The sequence below is a fragment of the Cariama cristata genome, unplaced genomic scaffold, assembly GCF_000690535.1.
Source record: "Cariama cristata isolate BGI_N322 unplaced genomic scaffold, ASM69053v1 scaffold6253, whole genome shotgun sequence".
In the NCBI taxonomy this organism is placed as follows: domain Eukaryota; kingdom Metazoa; phylum Chordata; class Aves; order Cariamiformes; family Cariamidae; genus Cariama; species Cariama cristata.
In genome coordinates this window covers 76,222-102,719 of record NW_009607750.1, presented here as the reverse complement: position 1 = coordinate 102,719, position 26,498 = coordinate 76,222, and the positions used below count along the sequence as shown (strand labels likewise).

The window sequence follows — 26,498 nt, the reverse complement described above, 5'->3', positions numbered from 1 at the left end:
TTCCAACAATTGTGTGTATTAGACCATTTTTCTACACCATGCTTTTCAGTATTTTGCTTTATATGAATGAGTCATTAACCCTCACCGTTATGGAAAAGTTCAAGAGAAGTGTTATACTGACTGGGGGTCACAGATTAATCTAATGCCAGATATTAATGCCAGCAGTAAAACTTTTTTGGAAAGCAGAAAAGACTAAAACTGAATTTCGTCCTACCTGTAAATGAAACTTATATGTGAAATGGTCATACAGTTCACATAAGAGGGCCAAATAAACAAGAGTGTGGTCAGAAGTTTTTCTGTTCTCCTCTACTGGTGTCTCCTTTGAACACAGACTGAGCCGGTAGTGTGCTTCTAAGTTCTGTGATTTCTTTTTCTGGTTTAACCTTTTAGCTGCTGCAATATAGGTCTCTGTTGCTTTTTTCTTGAAAACCTCATCCTTCTAAGGAGTCCTCCATGCAGGAGTTCCTGGGCTGAGTTCTCTGCTGATCTCACCACGAATATATCAATTTCAGAGTTTCAGTGTGTGATGATCTTTGATGGGTCCAGAACAAGTGATTTTGTTTCAGTCTTGAATAGAAATCAGTATTTTTACTTGAACTGGATATTGACTGGAGGAGTAGTTAACATTTGTTTAACAGTAAATAGCACTGTATGCAAATGGAAAGGTGTGTGTCTAGCTGCCCTCCCAGAAGAATCCTATTAGAACTTCTTTACCTAAAAACTTAAACCTCAATAAAGATATTAGAGGCAGCAGCAGCTACAGACAGAACCTGGACCTGGAAGGTGCTTGGTGCAGTGATGAGGAAAGGCAGTGCACAGAAACAACTCTTGGGGGACTGAGGCCACAGCCAGCTAATAGGAAATAAAATGTGTATAGTGGGAAAACAAAAACTGGAATTTCCCTGTGCCACTCTCCCAGGCCTCTCAGATTTTCCTCACATCCTACGAGTCTCGTCCCAGTTGCCTCCACACAAAACAGTCCCACTGCCTGTCACTGTCCTTAGCTTGCATAGTCTGAGATTCCAGGGGACTGGCTTTGGTCAACCCTGGTTTCCTGAAGTCAGCTGGAATATTGTGTTTGTACACTGCCACATTAGACTGTAAACTCTTACATTTATGTCTTACCTACCTCTAAAGAGCCCCAAGTACTTCTGGCATTGTATGAATTCCTCTGACTTCAGAAACAAGTATGTTTGACAGTTTTCCTGGTGGGCTCTGTGTCTAGGACAGCCTTTGTTCTCGCTTTATCGCATGAGGAAGAGAATGCAAAGTCCTCTACATGTTTGACTAGACTTGCTGGTTTTCCTTAATGACTTTAAAAACAGGGATAATGTAGATGACTTTGTATACTGTTTCTCATCCCCAGCGAAATATACAGCTGTATTTCACTATACATGCTAGTAGTATACAGCTGGTAGTTCCCATATGCAGGTAGGGGTAGTTAATGTCTGGAGTCACAGTAAAGTACTATATTACAGAGTCTGGTAGCATGGCTTAAAATCATTGCATATATATTCTTTTCAGGTTGTGATTGCCAGTATCATGTGCAGCTATAGCAGAGAGGACTGGACTGAACTTTCAAAAATGGCTGAGGTAATGGTTTCCTAAATATGTTTCTGCATCTTTTTTTATTCTTCTTAAAAACAAGAGCTGCAATAAAAAATTTCTTGAAAGAAATAGATTCAAAGTGAAAAATGAGAATTTAAAGCATGTCCATTATAATGTGTTTATTCTGTGTTTTCATTAAAATGATGGAAATGTAAATTTAAAGGAAATCTGTTCCATAAAAATGGTCCCTTGGATTTTTAAGCAGTACCTGGAAAGCCTTTAGTCTTTGAATCTGTATACTTTTTATTTGCATTTTAAGCAAACTGTATATTATGACGGATGCCCTGATAAAATTTAATTCTACCTTTGAGAGCCTAACTTGATCTTACCTTGCCTACAGGCATACTAGTTTGACAGCACTAGAAGAAATTTTGAATATAAAACTCTTGAATATTTAAAGTATAAAAGGTTCATTTAATGCTATTCTAGTTTTAATACAGACTTTCAAAAATGATAGCAGAGAAAGCCAGCATATATAATAGCAGTCAGCAGGCTTCCCATAATATAAATCCAATCTTACACAAACGCAAATAGACTATGCAACTGAAATTTCAATTCAATTTGAAGGAAAAAAACTGTTTAAAGACATGTACCTGTGTCCATAGGGAATAGTATAAGAAATACTTGATTAAGACCGCAGTAATTTCATTCAGAAAGGTGTCTATATCTGAATGTGATGCAAATTTGTTATTTTTAAATAAAACTGGTTTTTTCCACATAATGTATCTAGAGGAAATAAAAAGCATAGTTTCAGATCAGTAAAGGACGGTTTTAACAAATTTAAGCAAAGAAAAAAATTAGGTTGCCATTATTGTTAACAGCAGTTGAGATTTAAATGTTTTGTAAGTATTGTTTTTTTATGTATATGTTTTTGTATATGTGTAGATATGGGTGCAGGTATTTTGAATTTGTGTTTTCATATGGCTGAATGTGTATGTTTGGACATCGTTTCTTTATTCGCAGTGTCCTAAACCCTTTTATGGTGATGTGGGAAGACACTTCTCTATTTTCTTTGGGCATTTTAAACCTATGAGGGAAAAAAAAAATATCACTTTTGGGACTTAGGGACATGAAATTAAACATTATAAGTAATTAGCTTGGTGATCTTCTGCACTAGTCCATTTTATACCTGTATTTACCTAATTGACCATGAAATCTTTTGTGAAATCTGTACTTGACAGGAGCAGTACCACTTTTAAACTGAGATGAATGGCTTTATTGTGCCATTTGCTCCTCTGTTTTAAGCCAGTGATACTGCTATCCAACTTTAAGACAGATATTTCCAATGTGTGTTTGTATTTATGTTACTCCTTTAGAAAAAAGTAGTTATTTAAATGCACTCAATAATGTATAACCTATGTGACAGAACTTTCTTCCACAAGGTAGTTGTTAGTCTCTGCTCTGTGGAGAGCAGCACACTTGTTTGGGGCACTCTGGAATCCATAGCTGAAGAGCAGTGATATTTAATCGTATGTGTAGGATCCTACCTAGAAGGTAATAGATGTGGCTTTCCAAAGAGCAGAAGCCCCAGAAGGTATCGCAGTGCCTCTCAGCAGGAGGACGACCTATTCATACAAAAGGTCAGCTTGTCACAGAGGCCGATAGCACCAGCATCAGTGCGGCATGGCTGGGCTTGCAGAGCTGACCAGGACGTGGAGGGGTCTTGAAAGTGATGGATGGCTTCTCCCCTGCTCACGCTCTTGTTTGAACCATGGCCACACAGCAGGCAAAGTTACTCAAGTTCAATAAGCAAAAACAAAATGCAAATGCAAAGCAGAATACTAGTTACAGCCATGTGGAAGGCAATGGGAGAGATCCTTGTCTCAGGCTGGAGCAGTGCAGCAGGGAGGAAGAGGAGCCTGTTTGTGTGCTGCTCTTGTACACCTCAGCTCTTTGCCTTTTTAATTGTAACTAATAGAGGGTGCTGAAGAAAAATTGGCATGAACAATATGTTTGTATGGACTTTTTTAATACTCTCTTATTTGACTTCAGAAACAAAAATATTTAATGACAAAAGCTGTGGCACAGTACAGGTGCCTGCAGAAAATTTAGAGACTAAATTCATTAGAGCAGAAAGGAGAAATTTACTACTGACTCACAGTTCTTCGGAGCACAGAAGCACCTGCATAACACTGACTACCAAACCTCCCTCTCAGTGCTGCCCTAAGGCCCTGTAATTACATTTCATTTTTTAACATTTTCCAGAAACAACTCCTTGTTGTGCTTGTCTCTTTTTAGTTTATTTTTTACTTTAATTTCCTTTGTGATTTTGGGAAGCTACATCAGTTTTTGAAATTTTTCTCTGTAATGATCAAAACATTTCTTTTTCAGGCTATCATAACTGTAGCTTTCTCTGTTAAAAAAAAAAAAAAAGAAAAGAATCAAATGTCTAAAGAAATCTATTTAACATGAACAGTAAATCCTACAGGAAAGAGTATATTAGTTGAAGTTAATTTTGCATTTTTTTTTCCTTTTGCATGTCTCATAGGTTGCTGGTGCAGATGCACTGGAGTTAAATTTATCATGTCCTCATGGTATGGGGGAAAGAGGCATGGGCCTGGCCTGTGGGCAGGTAAGACTTTAACCGCAATCTCTTTCATGTCTCTTCAGCAGTCCTGCACTGCCATGTTGATAGTTACACCTCGGGGGGAAGAAACAAGCAGCAGATTACTAGCTTGAGATTTTTAGGTTGAATGTGTTTAAATATTTAGTGCTGAAAGAAAAAAAAAAAGAAGACAGAAGCTGAGAATATATGAAATGCTTAGTTTTGCTGAGAACAAAAATACATTATGTATTTGACAAGGAACAAGATGAAAACAAATAATTTCCCAAAAGTGCTTGGACAGAATGTGTTGGTTTCCATTTCAGTGCCCTGTAGATATCTTTTAGATTGCAATCCGGTAACTACTGCGTGTATCAATAACTATTTTGAAGGACGTGAGATATACACATTTCACTTCACAGTTTTTAGCCTATGAACCTAACTGTATTTTAGAATCATGGAATAGGGCATACATTCTGGTAGTGCCATGTACAGTTAACATCTTCTCTTATAAGAGCCTGTGTTCTGTAACGTATAGATTTGATGGTTTATACAGTGCAGGTTGGAATTGTCCTGATGTCTCTGAGACCCTGATGTCTCTGCCATGTAGAAATCTGAGGCAGAGTTTATGAGTACATCCCATGACTTCAGTTAGAAGAATGTGTGTTGTTTTGCCCATAAAAAGAAAATAAACATGCACAAAATCTAATTCTCATACTAATATCCTTTTGAAGTTTTCAGATTTGTACATGTTTTGGTCATGGTTTGAAGTTTGTTTTGTCTCTGAAACATGCCCTAATGAGGTGAACTTGGAAATCTCAGAAAAATCTTGGGTCATAGTGGAGAGATTTTCTAGACTTTGACCATCAAAGTTTCAGAAGTCTTAAGCCTGTTTGATTTCCCATCTTACTCCGTTTTGGGGAGAGGGGAAAAACAGAGGAGGGAGATGCAGAGTGGGAATTGTGATTACATGCCCTAAAATCAACATATACTATTCAGTTGATCCCCTTGGAGAGGGCTAGTAGACATTTTAATTAGTCCTCACTTCCTCAGTTAAACACAAAACTTTTAAGAACTGAGGTGTGGTTGGATAACTAATTTCTAGTTTCTAAAACTTTTAGTAAGGAGGCAATAGGAACTGTAATTGTTTCAATGCAACTGTGGACACACTTCAGGTGTAGCTTTATCATAGCAATACGGTCAGGCACAGTGCACAGGACATTTTATTATTTTCTGTGAACAAATTTATATCAATTTACTCCATGCTATAGATTATTTTTCATGAGAGTAATCTGGATGCTTTTCATGGCCACTGGTCATAGAGTAGAATCATAGAATCATTTAGGTTGGAGAAGACCTTTAAGATCATGAAGTCCAACTGTTAACCTAGCACTGCCAAGTCCACCGCTAAACCATGTCCCTAAGTGCCACATCTACACATCTTTTAAATACTTCCAGGGACAGTAACTCAACCACTTCGCTGGGCAGCCTGTTCCAATGCTTGACAACCCTTTCAGCGAAGAAATTTTTCCTAATATCCAATCTAAACCTCCCCTGGAGCAATTCGAGGCCATTTCCTCTTGTCCTGTCCCTGATTACATGGGAGATACTCCTTAGCCCTCTTTTTGTTGCTAATGTATTTATAGAAACATTTTTTATTGTCATTTACGGCAGTAGCCAGATTAAGTTCTAGTTGGGCTTTGGCCTTTCTATTTTTCTCCCGGCATAACGTCATGAGATCCTTGTAGTCCTCCTGAGTTGCCTACCCCTTCTTCCAAAGGTCATAAACTCTCTTTTTTTTCCTGAGTTCCAGCCAAAGCTCTCTGTTCAGCCACACAGGTCTTCTTCCCCACTGTCTTATCTTTCAGCACATGGGGACGGCCTGCTCCTGTGTCTTTAAGATTTCTTTCCTGAAGAATGCCCAGCCTTCCTGGACTCCTTTCCCCTTCAGGACTGCCTCCCAAGGGACCCTGTCAACCAGGCTCCCAAACAGGCCAAAGTCTGCCCTCCAGAAGTCCAAGTGGCAGTTCTGCTGACACCCCTCCTTCCTTCTCCAAGGATCAAGAACTCTATCATTTTGTGATCACTATGCCCAAGATGGCCTCCAACCAACACATCATTCACAAAGTCCTTCTCTGTTGGCAAAAAACATATCCAGCAGGGCACCTTCCCTAGTTGGCTCCCTCACCAGCTGTGTCAGGAAGTTCTGTTCCACACACTCCAAGAACCTCCTGGACTGTTTCCTCTCTGCTGTACTGTATTTCTAGCAGACATCTGCTAAGTTGAAGTGCCCCATGAGAACAAGGGCTAGCGATTGTGAGACTTCTCCCAAGTGCTTATAGAATATTTCATCTGCCTCTTCCTCCTGGTTGGGTAGTCTATAACAAATGCCCACCAAGATATCTGCCTTGTTGGCCTTCTCTCTGATTCTTACCCATAAACACTCAACCCTATCATCACCATCATTAAACTCTAGACAACCAAAACACTCCCTAACATATGTGGCTACCCCACCACCTCTCTTTCCTTGCCTATCCCTTCTGAAGAGTTTATAGCCATTCATTGCAGCACTCCAGTTGTGTGAGTCATCCCACCATGTTTCCATGATGGCATCTATGTCATAGTTTTGCTACTGCACAGTAGCTTCCATCTCTTCCTGTTTGTTGTCCATGCTGCTTTTATTGGTGTAGACACACTTCAGTTGCACTTCATTTACCAGATCTATGATTAAAACCGGGAGAGAATTATAAAAACCCTCCAGGATGACACTAGCAAAATGGTAATAGTTGTTATTAATTTTTTCACCGAATTACATTCAACAACAAAGAGCTATAGTAGCCATTTTTGTAAGTTTATGAAGCAATTCCTACCCTTCACTCTGCAGAGCGTGAGTCAATAGTTTGGGTTGTCACCACCTGAGATGGCAGCACGCTGTAGAAGGGTGCGGTTTGGTCAGGGAGAGCCCTGAAGGTTTCACACTGAATCTGAAATAGGCTCTTTTGAAGCATACTTTTTTTTTCTTTTTTTTTTTTTTCTTTTTTTTAAGGCATATATTATTTCCAGCTTTCACTGGCTGGAATAATATATGCATGTGAAGTTGCTTAGATGTGTAGTCAGTAGGGAGCTGTCTGGCTACATGAGTTTTTACATATCTTTCAGCTATTGTAAAATCAGAGAACCACATGCAAAATCTGAGCACTCAGGGCTATCATGTGTATTTGTGGCTCTCCTTGGAGGAGATCGGATCCATAAAGTAAGAAGAAGATTACATTATATATACATATATGTTTGTATAATAATAAAATTTCTCTCTTCCCCCACACAATATGGATATTGCTTTGACTGTTTAATATATACTACTCTTGCTTAAATATATTCTTGTGTTTTCTTAACTGTCTCACCAAAATGAGAGCTCCAAAAAGACTCTGTTTCTCTAGACAGAGTCTAGAGAACAAACCGTCTTTAGAGGGCTAGATCCTGAGATTTGGCCTCAGAGTTGGCTAAAATTAAATTATAGTGGCTCTAAATGTAGTTTCTCAAAGCAAAGGGTGACGATAAACTAGGTAAAATAATGACACGTGCAACGAGATTTATCAGTAACCCTTCAAGGGGCTTCCATGTATGGTGGCTGCTGGAGGCCCCATCATAAGACAGGAAAGTGCCAGGAAATATTTTGACTAAGTCAAAATATTTTGGCTTAGTCCTGATTATTTTATTTTTTTTTTTCCCCAGAGCTGAAGTCAAATAGGTCATACATAGGTGTTGTGGGGAAAAGGGGACTCAGATATGCTCTGGGAAAAAAATCACCACTTGATATCTAGAAGTCAGGGCATGAGGTTTTGAGAGACAGAGTGGCTTTCCTACTTGTATAGTGAAGCAGATCTTCTTAAATCTTTTCGATAACATAATCCACGTCTTCACAGGAAATTTTTTTAAGGATTAGGTCCTTTTCATGCCTAAGCACATTAAATCCTCAGGAAACTACAGAAATTGCTGAGATGAAAAATAATGGCAGAAAAACATGCATGTGTATTTTTACTATTTAGAATGTCTAAAATGTTCTGCATTTTTTTTGTTGTTGTTAAAAAAAAAAAGAAGGGAAAGGAAAGGTTAATTACATTGTCTACTTTTTCTCCTCATTTCAATTCCTATGGTGTGCCTAAGGGTAAGTGTAGAAACCTGGGAACATCAGATTTGTTTTTTCTCTATCCTGTTTTGTTATCTAGCCTCAAACACTTCCACTGTTTTATACCCAGTGTAAATTTAAAAAATTCCAGATATATCCAAATTATATACATAAAGAATTGGTACTAAGCATGGCTGTTTGTTTTATACTGAGTTACAGTTCTCAGCTTTTATTTGATTTTAATTCTAAGTCATTAGTGCAGACACTCTGGCGCCCAAACAGCATAGCTAGCCAGAGGGTAATATTAAGAAGCGTCTGTATTGCTGCCAATAAGTTACTTAAAGCTGGTTCTGTATAAAATGTCAATTATATTTACTAATGCTGATTAATGATAATGAATTTAAGGTTTGTACTCTTTCATAACAATCTGCAACTGTATAAAAGTTGGATATCATTAAAAATCATAATAGAATTTCCATCATTAGGTTTAACAGTACTAATGCATGGATTTTCTTTGAATCAGATAACGTAAGTGTGCAGAACATTTAATAGTAAACATAAAGACAAGGTGATAAACAACTGATTGTTAAAAAATGACAGTGCCACTTTCCCACTGTAATAATTACAACATAAAATCATGAAATTAATAAGCATATGAGAAGATAGCATTCACATTTCAATATCTAACTTGTGGTGGTGTATTTGTGGTTGCACTTCTTGTCTCTTCATTGGAAACCATGCAAAGATGTTTTAATTCTTTTTTTTACTTATCCTTCTAAAAAGTGACATTAAATATTCAGAACCATTACTATGATGTGAAATCAACAAATTTAAGTGTTTGGCTTTTTGGTTTTGGTCCAAAAGTCAACAAGTCTCTTCAGCTGCTCTGGTAAGAATGAATAAATAGTTAAATTGAGTTGATAATCTGGATTGTATTTTTTTTTCCTGCTCAGTTTTGTGTCATTCTTTGTTGGTCAGATGAAACCTCAAGCCTAGTAAGTGTAATGTGCATATACCTAGAATCATTAGAATAAGACCAACTAGGACAAGTGATACCCAAATTCTTCAAAAATATCAGTGAGTCTCCTTGACCTAATGGAGGGGTGAAAAACAACAGAGGGAAGAAAAGAGCAGCCTACAGCTGCTTGGAGGGTAGTAACAAAGATGCTGGAAGAGTAGCTACAAAGAAGGAAAGACGATTCTCTGTTGTGTCAGATGATACAAAAAGGAGCAACGGCCACAAATTGCAGGCTAAATGTTTCAGGTTGGGCATCAGGAAAAAAATGCACCAAGAAGGTGATGCCGTAAGGAACATGTTGTGTAGTAGGGTTGTGCACTCTCAGTCTCTGGACTTTTCAGGGCTCAGGCAGGCAAAACCATGGCTGATCTCAACTGGTGTTGGCGCTAGTCCACTCAGAGCCGGGGCTTGGACTAGCTGCCCTCCAGAAGTCCATTCAGACAAACATTTCTGTGATTCTGTGGGTTCACCCTGCTCAACTCCTATCCAAAGGTACTGCACTGTTTGTACCAGGGATAGGAAACATGAGTAGTGAGTGAAAGGAAGCACAAGGACTCACCTGTTCACTTGGGGTGAGACAATCAGTATGATGGGGAGATCTCAAGTTGAAAGCAACACATCAGTTAAATTTCCAAAGCACAGAGAATGCTTCTATACTTTTAAAAAAACCAAATCTCGTGTTCAAAGATCTCAACCTAAGTGCAAGAACAGAGATTCTTTATGCTATAAGCAAATATTTTAAAAGTTGTTAACATCCTGGCTTATAAATATTTCTCATTAATTAGTCATACCTTCTAACCTCCAAAATACAGCAAATCTTTGCCTCTCTCAGCATTTAAGCTATAGGTTTGGGGGGTTGCTTGCTTTTTCTAGTTTATATTGGAGGAGGCATGTATATGTCTCTTGTGACCACTGAAATCCGGATCCTGGTGGTTTAGCTGTTCAGATCATATGTAAAATGAACTTACTTTGTGATTATTTTCTTACCTTTATTTTCATTTTACTTAAACTGTACTTGCTACAGCCTCTGCTGCTGGCTGTGTTCATGTTTATTGCTTGAAATTAGGAGGCAAGTTTCATAAAAGCCTACATTGCCTCATTCAGAAGGAGGCAAATCTGTCAACAACAAAAAGCAAAAAAAACCAAAAGCCCTGGTTACTCTGCAAAGATGAGAACTGGCTGCATGGCACAATTAGATTTGCTCTGCTGTACCTTGGAAATAGGGAAGATGAGGCTGCTTTTTAATTGAAGTGCACAGCACAGCTAATCCGCTGTTGCTCTGCCAGCAAGGAGCTTGAAGTATTTTAAATAAATGATGCCCCAAACAGAATTTGATTATATTTGTGTTGATGTGGCATTCTACTATCAGCCTACAATAATGTGCTGGTTAAGTATAGTTCATTGAGTCCTGCAGGCAGTATTAGTTCTCTCTCTTCTCTTTTGTATCAGTTACTGCAACAAATTAAGGCAAAGTACAGGAGGATGGTGTTACACTGTGCTATAGTTGCAGTGGGAACATTGGAACCCAAGATCCAGTATAAACCAGTATGACCAAGGTGAGGTTTGTGTTGGTGTTTGCAGTGGAGTTTCAGGATTTATATGTCTTGTTCTCTTGCATTGGCCGCTTTCATCCATTTTGTCTGGGATCTTAAGAAGATCACCCCTAGCTGATCTCACTGTCTCTGCGTCTGTCAGTGGCCTCTCTTGTTTTGGGGCATGTTTCAACCAAATGACCTGTTTCAGTCATGTTTCTCGGAGTTGAAACTGTTTCAAAGATAACTGAATCTCTGTAAGTTTCGTAAAACTAGGCAGCTAGGTAGGGGAGAGAAATTGTCTGCCGCCCAAGCTCACGGATATGAACAGGAGCCTTAATAGCCCAGCTGGAAAAGCTCAGGCAGATGCAGGAAATTCAATCACAAGGTGCAGACTCCTCAGAAACAAGGCTTCCTTGGTTCAGGCGGTGATGGTGTTATTCTGCGTGTGCAGAGATGTGCTGCGTTGTGCGTCATTTTCCTGGGAGGGTATTTGGGATGAGGAGGGAGAAGGGATGCTGCTGATTGCCTCCTCCAGCTCCTGCAAATGTAGATCTAAGCACACTTTTTCGCAGGCCAGGAGATGTGTTCTGTGGACTCCTACACTGATATTGACCACACGTCATCCTTTATGATAGTTCAGTTTTGTTGTTTTAACATCTTTGGGTGATTTTTTCACCTTCCCTGGTTTCATATGTGTCTCTTCCCTTTCTCTTTCCGCTCCCTCTTTCTTTAAAACCCTCCTCATAAAATAAACCCTTTGCTGAGTTGCTTTCAAAGTAACAACTGACTCATGAGCTATTTCACTGGAAATCTGAACAGAAAAAGCTTGCTGACTATGTGGTGACTCCTGGATTGGTGACTCCACTCGCCTTCCTCCAGTACCTGAGGATTAATTTCCTTTTCTGTTGCCCTCACAGGATTCAGGTGTGATAAAATGTAATGATTAAAATGGATTTCTTCTATGTCTTTAGTTCCATATGTCCATAAATAATAAATTTAATAATTTACTATTTATTAATAATAAATTTAAGTTTAATAAATTCATCATCAGAACACTTTTCTGTAATTTTGTATTGCTATTTGACAACATTTAATCCACTGTTATTGGATTGAGGGATTTTTATTTGAATTACTCAAAACCAAAATGGAAGATAAAAGAGGATTATAAATAGGACAGTAATGTTAACAGCACTACCGACTTGCTGAGACTTTTTAATGGCATGGTATAGCTCTTACTAAGGTTTTAAATACTGTTTGTGTGTGATGACTTTTTACTTATATGTAAGCATTATCTATAGAATGGGTTTTCTTAGAAAATGTAAAAGTGATTCTGTTTCCTTGAAATTCATGAAGACATGAAAACAAGCTGGGGCTAACCTTATTTTCAGTCTCCCTATGATGGAAGCATTTCAGCTAGAATTCACATTGTGGATGACAGATGTCACAAAGAAGGTCAATTCGGCCAAAATAGCAGTGACCTGTCACTGTTTAAAAAGGAAGCAAAAAGATTTGGGCTGTTTTAATGACACTTCAGTAGCCTAACTACGATGGAGTATATAGTGAGTGTCTCCCAGAAAGAAAGAAAATTGATTTCTTTTTAAAACCAAATGGCAACCTGTACTTATTCTTGCAGTTGTATTTTAATGCACTGAGAAGCTTTCAGAAAAAGGAAGTGTAGAAAACTGAGGCAAGCGTATTTCTGTGGTCTACATGGTTAAATGTTCAGATCCTGTGGACTACTTTGCTTTTGGATATGGGGTTGCAGCATAAGATATTGCAGTTGTTCATACTGATGATGTCTGGTAAACTAAATTTATCGGAAAGGAAATGATCTGCAGCAAGTATCTATGTGCAGGTAAAATAAAATATTTTAAGATTGTTCATCTTGGTGCACAATAAAAGTTAACTACGCAGTGCACGTTAATAGCTTTTTCTTCCTATAGTTTCAGTTTTATGCCACCATTTGATAAAGTTAATTAACAGTGTGTTAACTAGTCTTTTCACTGCCTACATGAGAATTTTCAGGACTAGGCTCATACTTTTTTAGTTTTGTCTCACCTCCTAGTAAAGTCAGTGCACTGGGAGGCTTGCTTTTTATAGTAGACCAAATCTGAATACTAGGCCCATATGATGATCATTTTAAAACTGAGTGGGAAATCCTTCTCAGAGCATAGGTTTTAAATTCCTTAGTTTGGTGGTTTCAAAGGTTTATGGTTTCCTAGATGATTTGATATTTGCTGCCTCTTTATTATAGGAAAGGACCGAGAGTTTGCCTCCCTGACCACATGAAAAAGCTATTTGTAGCTGCAGCACTCGTATTTCGAGTTCTGTGCTTCCCTTTAAAATATTTCATGTATGATGTAAACCTAATCAAACTTTTATGCCTTCTAGCAGGTAACCTCTGCATGAACTAAAGAGCTGAAATATTGTTTAATCATGCTGTGTACCACTTTTTTACAGTGGTATGAGAAACATTGTTTTGGTTGGCTAGCAACAACCAAGATAAAATATTTTGTTCTGTCAGGGGTAAAAAGGCATTTTTGTTAGTCAACATTTCACAAACACCAATGTTGTTGATAAATAAATCTTTCCAGTTAGTATCTCCAAGAAGTTTATAAAATATAAATGTGCATTTTCACATTTTTCGCTTGGAATGTTTAGGCCCAATTAGCATCAGAACAAATAATTTGCTAATTTGAACTGGCAATCTGTGCTTCACACTTTCAGGCCAACTGTTCTTAACCTTTATTCTGACAACCAAAGAAAATAATGGTTGTATCTGACTCCTTTAATGTTGCATTAAAATCAGCAGCTGTAAATGGTGATTGCTGCAATTTTAACTGACGTATCTCAATGAAACATAGAGAGAGTTTTTCCTACCATATAAGATAAATATAACAATTAAAAAAAAAGTCTTATAGTTACTTTTTAAAGTAGAAAGTTTTCTAACAGTGATATTTCTTCTGGCTGCTTAGATTAATATTTTAAATTTAAAAACAAAACAAAACAAAAACCAAACAAATTTGGAATAAGGAAAAACATCATGGTTCCACCACCTACACAGAGAGAGGACTCAGTTTCCAAAATAAATTAAATTGTTTTTCTTTTAGTGCTGAGGAGAAAACAAAAAGCTTTCATGTAGTCTGAAAAGAGAGTAATTGCAAAGCTGACTAAAGACAACCACAAACCTTTCAAGTCTCAGTTGAGCTTGATCTTGACATCCTTCTTATTGTTACTCTAACTCCCAACACAAATCTATGTTTTGTACTTTTGTCTACCAGTCAATCAAAAATTTCCAGCTCAGTTTTGACCTTATCTTCGCGTTGGTTATCTTTTCAGTCATTAGGTGCTATGTTATCAAAGAAGGGGTGTAGGAGTGCTGTGCTACTAATAAGGTATCCAAAGTGGATCTCCCACACAGCGCTTTGATGAATGTATTCTTCAGTTTGGATACTGACCTATGTTAATATCGGCAGCTATCAGAAGGGACGTGATTAAAAAGCTTTGGAGTGAAGTGGGTTTGGTTTTTTGGGTTTTGTTTTGTTTTAAACACACTGTTAAGCATCGTTCATTTGTGCAACTCCAGTCGTGTACTACAATAAGGAAACATTGTAACAGCTTATTGTTCCCATTTTTTCATTTGGACAAGAGAGGTGATCAAAAGCTATTTGTCTTATATTTTTAATATCTTTCAAAGGTTCTAATTGTAGAACTGGAGAAGGGAGAAATAGTGATTGTGATAGTGAATGAGAGTAAGAAAGAAGAGGGACATGGGCATCTGCTAAAACTGAAATGTATTGAAATTCTTATTCTGTCAAAACCTTTTAGAAGTCTTTTAAGGTTTATTTGGTTAAGCATTGTTAAATTTAAAGTTCCGTTTTTTTATGTGCACTGATATTTTTTTTGTTTGTTTTTCAAAGTAGCCTAACTCTGAGAAGTAGGGACCACAGTAGTGTCATAGTCTCATGTTGGCTTTTCTCAATACCTGCTGTTATCTCTCCCAGTATAAACAAGGTCTCAGAGCTTTGACTTCTCAGCTCAGCCATGACCAAAGCCTCGACCTAATCTAGAGTGACTTGATTTTGTCCGATGACACATTGGTATCACTGGAAAAAAAGGAGAATCTCAATTAGGCTCCCTCAAGTGGAACTTGCAGTGACTGATCTGAAGAACAGCTGATCAAATCATGACACCATGCTTGCAGCTTTACTTTAAAGTAATAAAGTCCTAGCATCTAAGAATGGAGCTAGATGGCAGGGGGTTTTTAGTTCTTATAATTTACCAGAGAAAATAAAATTTTAAAAAAGTTGAATAAGTCTCTAGGCTTTTGTTTAGATTTTTACTTTGGCAAAAACATCTATAAATTGGGAATCATTACTTTCTGTAAATATATGAAAGAAATTAAATTAAAATAAAAAATACAAATATAGTCCTTACATGGTCTTCAAGTGCTAATGTTTTTGCCTAAGTGAAAAGACTATAATAAAAAAAAAATGTAGTCTGTAAAAGATAATGGGAATTTTCCAAGCTATACTTTTGTATCTTATCTGCAGTATTTTGTAAGCAAAAATGTGCTTGTTTCACTAGTAGTACATACTTGGTTATATAAGCCATATGATATGTCTTCAGTTTAAAAATATTACAGTTTTCATTCAAATTATAAAGAGAACACTTACTATGTAGAAATAATATAACTGTCTTAATTTACCCTGTAGACTTCTTTCTTTTAAAAGATTTTTTAAAAGAAAGGAGCATTGTGAAGTATGTAAGAGAGTACAAAATAAGTGTATCCTTGATTTAAACAAGTGAGCAATACTCACAGTACATATTGTTGCTATGGTAGTGTAGCTAAATCGTGACTACGTGGACCTTGCTTAATTCTTCTCATAAGAATCTCTGATCTTTTAGAAATTCTTCAAAAAAGAAACAAACCCTACAACCTCTCTTCATATTGAAAAGACCTCTTGTTTCGAAGTGCAAGTTACTTAATAAAAGCTGAAGACCTAAACTGGAATGAAACATTTTGATCCTCCCAGAACAAGATATGAAATTATCTATTTATGGATGTTTTTGAATTTTTGTCCTGAATAATAGAGGATTTTCCTGTACCATTTTATTGAAGATGTCTAATGAAATTTTGAAGTTGGTGTTTGGTTTTTTTGCTAAACTGATAGAAAAGGCTTCCACTACCTTTGGTACACTTTGGACCTCGCACTGAAAGGCAATACAGTATTGACTGAAAAAAGAGTCCTGAATTTACATACTGTCGTTATCTCTAAAATTTTATTTTGTGGCATTGGTTTCACGTCACGTTATATCATAGATTCTAGCCAGAAGGATATAAGCTGTCATCCAGCAGCTGCATTTTTGTGGGGTTGACCAGGCTGACCCAAAGCCTCTGAGGCCATTTAGGCATTTTTTGAAATTTTTCCTAATATATGTAGATAGCTTCACATACAACTGTGAAAACTCTTATTCCTGCCTTAGGTTGAACTGCCTTATTTTGTTCTTTTTGACAGCTGCAGTCAATAGATGTTGACCAAAAAGTTGTCAGATCTCCCGAGAAATGAGGAAGCATTTTTTACTCTAGATGAGAAGTAGAGAGTTATTCGTCTTCTATCCTGGGAAATCCTTCCTGTAATTTGACAGGCTTTAAACAAATTGTTAGCTTTAATTAAGTTTGAAATGGGACAAATGCACAACCTGAACTGCCCCTTTCTTGGATGTGAGAAGACAGTAAAATTATCGGTGAGATTTGGAAATGGTGTCTCTCTTACTATAGTAATTGACTGCAATTCTTTATGGAGGTACTGTGGAAATTTTGAGTGGGTTTAGAGATAGACAGTTTTATGAAGGCAATGTTGGATATCTCATAGGAGAAGGGAGAGAAGATAGCTGTGGAAAAGATTAATAGTAATATGAAAAAAAAAAAAAAGAGGTGCATGCTAAAGATACTAATTTGCAATGCTTTAAGCTGAAATTCCCATACTTTTTCTTCACATTTGAAGGAATAGCAAAAGAGTAGCTCTTCACACACAGAGAGAAATTTCGATTATTTTTTTTTTCATTCTGATTTCCTAATGGATTTCTCAATCCATGTTTGATCTGGAAAAGAAATACATGTTAGACACATATAAAAAGCATTTAAACTAAAAGCTTGTCAGACTAACAAGTCCTCAGAACATCTGTGGGATCTCTATAAAAGATGCAGATCCAGATCTACACATTGAGGTGGTGGAGTGGATTGAATAGGTAAGGAATCTAAAGAAATGATCATTACTCACTTTCTAAAGCTGCTCCAAATGTATCCTGTCCCTGCTTGCCTATGCTGCAGGTCATAGCAGGTAATACCACTGTAATGTTCACAAGGAAAGGGTAGCATGGCCCAGAAGAAAGTCAACCTGTTCCATGGATGTTATCTGCAGATGGTGAAAGATTCTTTTCTTCATTCTTATTTTTCAGATGAGGGTGTATTTGTGTCTTCATGGACTCTCAGACAGCAATTTGACTGAGGCTAGGTTTAACTCTTCCCTTGAAGACTGTTGTTGAATAAAAAAGTATAGTGGGAATTGTACATGAATTAAATTTAAAAGCAGATTCTTGCAAATTCTCACTTACAAAGTTTTTCTTAGGCTACATCATTCCTGAACATAAAATCACTCCCTTTTTTTTCCCCGTAGCTATCCATACTATTTTCAAAAATGTATCTACTGTGCAGAATGAGGAAGTTAACTGTAGAACATTTTTTCATATAAAAATTTCCTCCAATAGTAGTAGATGCGAGTGGGCTACAAGATTTTTTTCCGAAGAGCTAATACAGAAGGAAAAATCTGTCACCAGAAGAATTCACTACTGAGGGACTTTTGGTGCCACTTGCCTACTAACCATATACAAGAAATCTCATGTCAGCTTCATGTGTATTAGATTAATACAAGACAAAATAAGTCTTCTGTAACTTAGTATCAGTGTTTGAAATTGCAAACACGTTGACGTAATGCATGATTTAGCCATGAAACTCATTGGCAAGATATATATGAGAATAGTTTTGTGGCCATCAAAGACTTGAGGTTTATGAGGAAGATCAGACTTACGCTTGCATTCAATAGGATAAAGTATTTTAATTTCTGAAACTTTGTTGTTTAGGTCATTCTGGTCAGTGATAGATGAGATTTAAGGACTTGACATGCAAGTTCCTAACGGATCTTGCAACGTTCTCTGTGACATCGAGAACTTCCCACCGTCACAGTCAGGATAATGGACTTGCACAAATCATCAACATGATCTGTAATGATGACTCCAGTAGTCCTATGTAAGAAAGCCTTCATACATATGTAAAATCAGGATTCGTCTGAGAAGAGTTATGTTTTTATTCTTTCCACAACTGCAAAGGTCCTTACCTGTTCTAAGTGAGACTGAACTGCCACCATTATAGTCATTAGGGATGGACTGAAGATTGCATGGTATGGTCCGTTTTCTGTAGCGCTGATTAGCCAAGATCAGCTAATGTGCTCTACTGAGTGATAACCTTCCTTCTGAAGTTTTTGGGGGAAATTCTGTAACTGATTTGTTTTTATGAGATCTTTCAGACAGACATTTGTATTCTTTATATATGCACACTTACGTATGTACATATACTCACACGTATGTGCTTCCCAAGGACTGTTTGTGTACTTAAGAAAAGCATGTTCATTACCCTAAAGTAGTTCTGTATCTATCTCTTGCATTATTCAAATACTCTGAAAAACTGGTTAAATTCAAGTATTAAAAATATTTCTTTTGTTAATGTGGAAAGTGTCTCATGGTTTAAGGTATTCTGAAGAATCAAGTGCAATCTTCTGCCAGACAAACCTTTTCAGATCTTTATGCAAATGACTTAGTAAAACTTGGACACCAAAACAAGGTGAGTTTGAGGAGGGACTCCACAGTCTATCTGAATCTCCTCTCTCCATATCCAACAGATATAATAGTATTTCGCTACCTCAGAGAGGTGTTCTGGGTACAGTATAAAGATTGTGTAGTAACAGGATAGTGTAAAAATGAGGACCCTGCAAGAACACTGAAAACAGGTCATAGTAAAAATTTCCAAAATTTCTGAAAATCTACAGCCAGACATTTCTATGGTAATCTCTTCATGGTTTTGTTTCTTTCCATGAAACACAAGGAGAGGTGACCTACTCCATGCACAGCATTTTCACACTGCTGTTTAAACATGCAGGATGTATCTGCCTTGAGGCAGATAGGACGTGGGATTCATCTCTTACTAATGCCAAATGCAATCAGTAGACAACTTGCTGCTTTAATTTCTAAGGACTTATAGTTACGGTTGTAGTTAAGCTTATCATGTGATCATTTAGAAAAAAAGGTGAATAGTTGTTTTTCCTCTAGTATATCTACCCATTGGCAATGAGTAGTTAGGATTAAAAGCTCCATCTAGCCCAAGGCTATAATGAATATTCAGGGAAAATGATTCTGTACTGCTGCTTAGGGAAGTGAAAAGACAACCCCTGTAACATTCAAATCTCCCGTGCCTTTGGAATAAACAAGCAATATTTGATTAAGAACAGGAAGAGAGGAGAGACACTGATGTACATCTTATACCAAAAAAGACTTTATATGGTATTAAATTACCAACAGATTCCTGTAGGTACAGTACATGAATCAATATTATGTTTTAGCTGATGAGAATTTCACCAAGCTTTTATTTAGATGATGTTTGTTTTTAAAAAAAACAAAACACAGCAGATAAATGAATTGTGCTACCAATGGATGTTACAGTCCATTGAAGCATTTGTTCATTCTTCTGAATTGACACACAGAGTAAAATTATGCTACACATTCTGTAACAATCGCACTGTATCATCATTAATGAGAGAACCAACAAACCTAGTTATGTGTAATAGAAGATAATTTGTAGCAACATGGTAGACTTTGAACCAAAAGCATTAAAATCCTGTACTACATTAAGCAGACTAGTATTTTAGTTAGTTCATGTTGTTGATTTTGTGAACGTAAATGCCCAGCTGTTTTTACAGCTAATAACATTTTGCATACCAAGCCATTTAGAAAATATTTCTTAACTATGCAGGCTTCATCAACCACCTTATCAATGATAAAAGCTGCAGACACTTTCATAAAGTTGACTGGGGTAAAAAAAGACACTTACGTTGTATTAGCAGTGACAACTGTTTTTTGTAACGTGATTTATGGGCCTCAAGATTAATTCTTTTACAACTTATATGCTCATCCTTGAATGTTTTATAAATCCAATCTCTGCTAAGAATCAGTAAATGCAATTTGTAAATTGCGGTCAATCTTTCAGAAATGTGTGTAGATGGGAGGCCCTGAATCGGCAAAATAAATTAGGCAAAATGAAGCCTGTGCATTGCCTCTTTAAAACTAGTTTTTGGTACCAGGCTGCTCACCTTGTTAAATTTGCACCTGAGTTTAACACTTTGCTTAATATGATAAATTAATATTCTCAGAAATCTTAAGTTTTGAACTGCATTTCAAATTCGGGTAATTTGTTTAGTGATGATTGCACTTAGAAGTGAATTCTCTATTTCTAATCACTTAAATCTTTCTCGTAAGTTGTGTTCGTGTGTGACCTCTGCAAATTGTTCTCAGTCCAACGGCAAACTTTCATGGAGAGGTTGTACATGATCCAGTGAACTTCCCCTGGATTATGTAAGTGTAGTTCACTCATTTCGTATGACAATTAGCTGTCCAGTGACCCAAATATCTTCTGTTTTCAACATCTGATGGCTTATGATGCATTTTTCCATGTCTTCAGTGCAAATATAGTAGGAAATTATGAATTATGATTAACTACTTCTTGTTGATCTAAAGAAGAAAATGTGATGTTACAGGTAAAAACACGTGACGATATTATTCCTCTATGAGAATATGTTAGTTGTCTGTAGAGCAAAAAAGCCCTAGTATTCTCATGCAGTGACTCCATGGCATAGAAATCCCTCTGGCAGGGAAGCTCAGGCATGTAGTGGCAGTGGCCACTGGCCACTTGCGATGTCACTGCAGCACATGGAGAGAGGATGGGCTCAGGTGGCTCGCTGATGTTGGCCGCTGCACCAGGAGGAATCTGAGCTGGAGGCAGAACAGAGGGAGGAAGAGGAGGAGGAGGGTGGGAGGGTGGATCAGCTGGATGCTCCAGTACAGCTCCATGGTAGGACTCGCACTGAAAAGAGAAGCAGCAAGATCTGTCACGTGTGTGTGTTTTGCGGGTGGCACAAGGGTAAACAGTAATTTTTTTTAGGACATCCGGCATTATCTTTATATGATATTTATTTAGTGAGCAAATTAGTTAGATAAAATATTATGGTAAAAAAATCAGCTTTAGAAACACTGTTTCAATCCAAAATTGTAAAATTTAATGGAAATTCTAATTTTTTATATAAAATTCAACACCTTTCCAATTCCTATCAGTGACTGTTTTCACTATGCAGCAAAGCACTGTGTAAACTATTTTTTTATTTATTCTGTGTTTCCTCACTAAACATTTTTTCCTTGGAATGTTAAGTGAAGTAAAATCAAGGATTTCACCTCCTTCCATTGATTTTCACCTCCTTCAAATTATTTTCCTATTAAGTTACCTGTGGTTTTATGGGTACTGAAAATCGGCTGACTGATACAAGTGAGCCTTTCAAAAAGGCTTTACCTAAACATGTGCTGTGCAATGAGATATTTAAACTGTTTACTAGCTTGGGAAATTGAAGACCCTTCCACTGCATTCATTGCATTAATCTTGGTGTAGGAGAAGGAGAACTGATGAAAAATGAAGGTCTTTACTTACCTTTGGAAAAAAAAAAAAGTCAAACTACTATTTATTAAGAAAGAAAAACTTAGTTAAATTGTCTTAGGTAGAATGGAAATTGGGTTTGTGTGAATGAAAGAGATCTCCCAATAAGTTATTCAATGTGGATTAAAATAATTGTATTTTTTTTAAGTGTTAGTGTGTGTTGGAATAAGAATTTTTATGGCAGCACTATAAGCACAATGAAGTCAACATAATGAGTTATGTGGTGCTGACATCCTGAACATTATTACAAGGATTTCTAAGGAGAAGAATTAGCATAAAGGATATACAATTCATGTCTTCTAGCGGGTCTCTCATTTCTATGTTGGACCTCAAGGAAATTCAAAACAGAAATGAAAGTCAAAGATGCAGCTACTTTCATAGCGCCAGTGCGGTGTTCATACATATTTCATGGAAGCTGCATGGGCGGGGAGATCACCATTTTTACTGGAATGCCACAATTAAGTCTCAGGGTTTTACTATTCATGTAAAGCACTGGGTACTTTCTAGGAATGCAGGCTGTGGGGTTCTTTTGTTTGTATTTAACCATTGGTGTAAACAGAAAAAAACAACAAGGGGATATTTCCTGTGTGTTCACTAGACTGACAACCCTGGTGTCCACTGGATTGTTTTAAACCAAACTTCATTTAGGCTCATCCCATTTTCAGTTGCTACAGAGCAATGCAGCTTTCTGAGTTTTTAGAATATACAAATGGGAGAAAATTTTTCATATATGGCAGACTTCATTATTTGAGAGAGTGATAAAGATTTAGTAAATGTAAATAATTGCTGCGGTACTGATTAGCCTACCCATGGGTTATACTTGTACTAAATCTTGTAACAGCACAGTTCAATTTTTAAGCAGATCACGTGCTATGTTGTACGTGCATCAGTATTGCAGATTTTAAGGTGTTTGTTGAAGAGCATTATCAATAGCCAACAGAAAAAAGACAACAACCCTGTACCCTAAGAGTTATATTGAACAGTAATTGCTATATGTGCCAGACACAGAATATTAGTTCCCGTGAGCTGTTTTCAGTGGAAAGGATAGTTGGTTACTGTCTACGTGAGATGTACTCCATAAGGGAAGTATATGCCTGGAAATCAGGAAAAGCCAGCAGTTGAAGATTTTGATTTCTGGCTTTAACAGAGAAGATTTTAATCTTTAATTTTCACTATGGCCATCCCAAGTTATTCTCTGAAGTCAGAGGAGAGTTCAGAAATGCTGAATTGCATTCTGATAGCACTGCAACCTTGAGTCATCCTTGTTCTGATCGAGGCATGATCAGCCAATGCTTCAGGTTCGCATTATTTTATAGGATACTGTTTATTTACCTTACATAGAGTGAGCAAAATTCACTCCACAAGAGTAAAACTGAAAAGTAATTTTTAAAATAAGTGGATAAAGGAAGTCTCTGTCATCCAAAATGATGTTTTCCCCTCTTTGGGAAGGGAACATTTTGTGATATCTTTGTCTTTGGAAAGAAAAAAGCAAATTTTCCTTTTTTCATGAACTAACCTTTCTCTAATGGATTTGCAGTTACTCGGCGTGTCTGAAATAAGTTGACTAATGAGATGAGGTTCATTCCTGATGTATAATTTCACAAAATCATGGTATAGCCACCTATAGCAAAGTTTTCTATTTCCTTGATATACCTTTTGTTCATATTACTTTTAATTATGTTCTATATTTATCTGACCTATTTGAACAGGATCCAGAGCTGGTACGGAACATCTGTCGCTGGGTTAGACAAGCTGTTCTGATTCCTTTCTTTGCCAAGCTGACCCCAAATGTCACTGATATTGTGAATATTGCGATGGCTGCGCAGGAAGGTAACTGACTCCAGTGCACAAGCTGTGCAGATTTACTAATTTGCTGGATGAGGGAAGATAGGGAAGTTGCTGGAATAATAACAAAGAACAGAAACTAGTATGCAAAGAGTTTATTTTATGTATTTAGAATAAGCACAGTGATCAAAGGTTTCCTAATCTTGTCCATGCTTCTAGAATATGGCAATATACGAAGAGAATTGTATTAGACTGTTAACAATAAATCATATATGTTTGTGTGTGTGTTTGTATGCTCCTATTTCTATCATATTTATACATTTACCATACCACTGTAAATTTCCCCGTTGCTACGTTTAGTAGTGAAAATGGTGTGTGTACCCTGAGAAAACAAAAACGAGCCATTTGAAGATGTGTGTGTATATACATTATTTTTTTTCCTTAGAGCTTAAAGTACAACATGGTAGGAAATTAAGTTTGCAAGTAGGTGTATTAATCCATCACTTAGAACCGTAGTCATCATTTCTCTGTCACATTGCTCATTTCATCTTGCTCCTCACAAGCCTGGAGGAGGTGAGCTCTGTGCTGGGACACCTCCAGGTGTTGAACAACCACTGTAGCGGGTTCTGTCCCACACAGCTGAAGGGCAGAGATCTGCCTGTCAGCCCCAGTGTTTCTCATGCTGCCTTGTAGCCCTTTCAACTGTTGCAGCCTGCCTTGAAGCTAATGTTAAATTTGTCAGCCCAGGATTGGTCTTAAGGATCCTGCTGCACATCCCCTTACAGTTTGTTGTTTTCTGTCTTCAGCTGTTTATCTGAATTTCTAGTTACTTCACAGTTTCAGTTTTTCTGTTGTATTTTTTCCTCTCTTGTTCTTATACACATGATTTAACAAAAAGTGACTGACCTTTTCTTTCACAGGTGGTGCAGATGGTGTTACGGCCACTAACACTGTGTCAGGACTGATGGGACTGAAAGCAGACAGCACACCTTGGCCAGCCGTTGGTGCAGGACTGAGGACCACATATGGTGGCATGTCAGGTAGGTGTTGCCCTTTTTGATGCATGATACTTCCTTGGAGGCTTTCAAAACATCAGGAGGTCCTTGTAGTGGGCTAGAATATCATGTCTGCAGTCGCACCGAGTCCTTAAAGCTCACTGCTGGTCAATGTTTCTAATAGACATGACAGATGGAACAGATTAAGTGTGAAGGCTCTTGGGTTGCCCTTTGCTTAATGGTAAAGCGCTGCATCAGAATACTGTGATAGGGTCACTGGAGAGGGAAGGAAATCTCTTCTCTCATGACCCTCGCTTTTCCTCAAATTTTTCATTCTGTCACAATTGTCAGGCCCCACGTTAGACAGAGGCTAATGAAAGGGCATCGCAGGGGGAAATATCAACAATCCAAATGCAGTGTATGTTTCATAGCCCGAACTCCAGCCTTCCTCCCTCCTTCCCACTGAGTGCACCTCTTCCAAGGAGGTTATTTCCTCTTCTTCCCACTGTGGTAAAAATGATGGACTGTATTAGGCAAATACATGCATGCTTTTGTAACCTATTCATTGAGATAGAGAAGAATATCTTATGTAGGCCATATTTCCAAGTCCTGCTTTACAGTTTAATTTTAAAACCAGCAGCAAAACTTTTACACTCCAGTTCAGTGCCTGTGCACACTAATGTATTAATCTGCTGACCCTGTGCACTCTGTTGCTGTGACAACATGAACTTGGCCCTGCAAAGACAATACTGTGCGCTTCGTGACTTTACTGGTATGGAGATTAGTCTCCTTGGTGATAGAGGTAGCAGTAAATATACATAACAGAAGTAATAGCATCCTCCTGATTGAGTCAAACACTATTTTATCAGCTCCGCCTCCTACCTCACCCCAAAAACATAATCGGAGGAGGCCAGACAGGCAAAAAGTGCTTTATTTTATGTGACTGGTGGTATCCTTGGAGAACTGTAAGAAATGTAGCGAAAGATAACTTTTTAACAAACTTTAATTCAGACAAGGGTATTCAGTGGAAAATTGCCTTATTGCCTTAGATAACTACATGGAATCTGGAATTTTTTTAAGAATGCTGAAAAGTAAGGAAGAGATAACAATCAGAAAAAATTGTTATGCCTATTGCATAATGGTTATTTCACAGTGACAGTCCAATAAGATGTTATATTTTAATATTATGCAAAATGAGAGGAAGAGGGGAACAAGAAGAGAACAGCTACAACCCATTTCACTTTCTCTAGCCTGCCATGTTGACAGGAAAAGAATAAAGGAGGTCACAGTGGGTGCTGTGCATTAAAAATTAATAAAAGAACTATTGCAGTAGTATTTTATGTAAGTAACACCATTCACGTTTTCTCATTTAAGTTACAATTTCTGAATATTCCTTCCTACCGTAAGTCTGTCTAATAAAATCTTTAAAATGACTGCGTTTTGAAAAGTGTGTCTCATCACCAATTTGAAACATGTATGTAGCGTAAATTACAGTGGCACCTGGATGCTCAGCTATAAGGGAAGACGTACCAGCATTTCTGTGGCTTATAATTCTGTTGTAAGTGGGACCTGAGTTATTTTTTTTCTTTTTATATATATATGTGTATGTGTGTAGTATAAAAATGTATTTTTTTTCCTAAAGTTTTACATGTGTCAGAGGAGATAAGAAATGTCATGTTAGGATGCACCATTACCTATGACGCAAATCTGGTTATTTAAAAAATATGAAAACCACTGGAAGTGCTGTCAATCTATTATGTTTTGAAAAAGCATATTGTTACAGATGAATATCTGAAGGTTTCTTGCTGATAATTGGCATCGCTAGGTCCCAATCCCACAACTCATTGTGCAAAAGAAACCCACAGAGCCAATAAAGTCAATAGGCTCTGCAACACATTGCAATACTTTCTGCTCAGCAATCAGGGTATAGCAGTATGCAAATTTACAAAAGCAGGAGAGCAATTTTAAATCAAGAGAGCTAGCATGCTTACAAGAAGACAAAATATGGGAGGGCGTATCATCTTGTCAGAGCAAGGAGCAGGGTGGCCATACTTCTGAGGTCTGTTCCTGGCGGTG

General features: G+C 37.3%; 1 protein-coding gene across 1 annotated transcript in view; it reads left to right on the top strand.

The window, feature by feature from the left end:
- DPYD (dihydropyrimidine dehydrogenase) overlaps window positions 1-26,498 on the top strand; it is a gene marked incomplete at both ends in the record, with an annotated part of 143,920 nt that overhangs the window by 75,268 nt on the left and 42,154 nt on the right. The window contains 4 exons of the mRNA XM_009696859.1: window positions 1,525-1,593; window positions 4,097-4,180; window positions 23,352-23,472; window positions 24,348-24,467. Coding sequence (XP_009695161.1) covers window positions 1,525-1,593; window positions 4,097-4,180; window positions 23,352-23,472; window positions 24,348-24,467 — 394 coding nt within the window. The remainder of the gene's footprint in view (window positions 1-1,524; window positions 1,594-4,096; window positions 4,181-23,351; window positions 23,473-24,347; window positions 24,468-26,498) is intronic.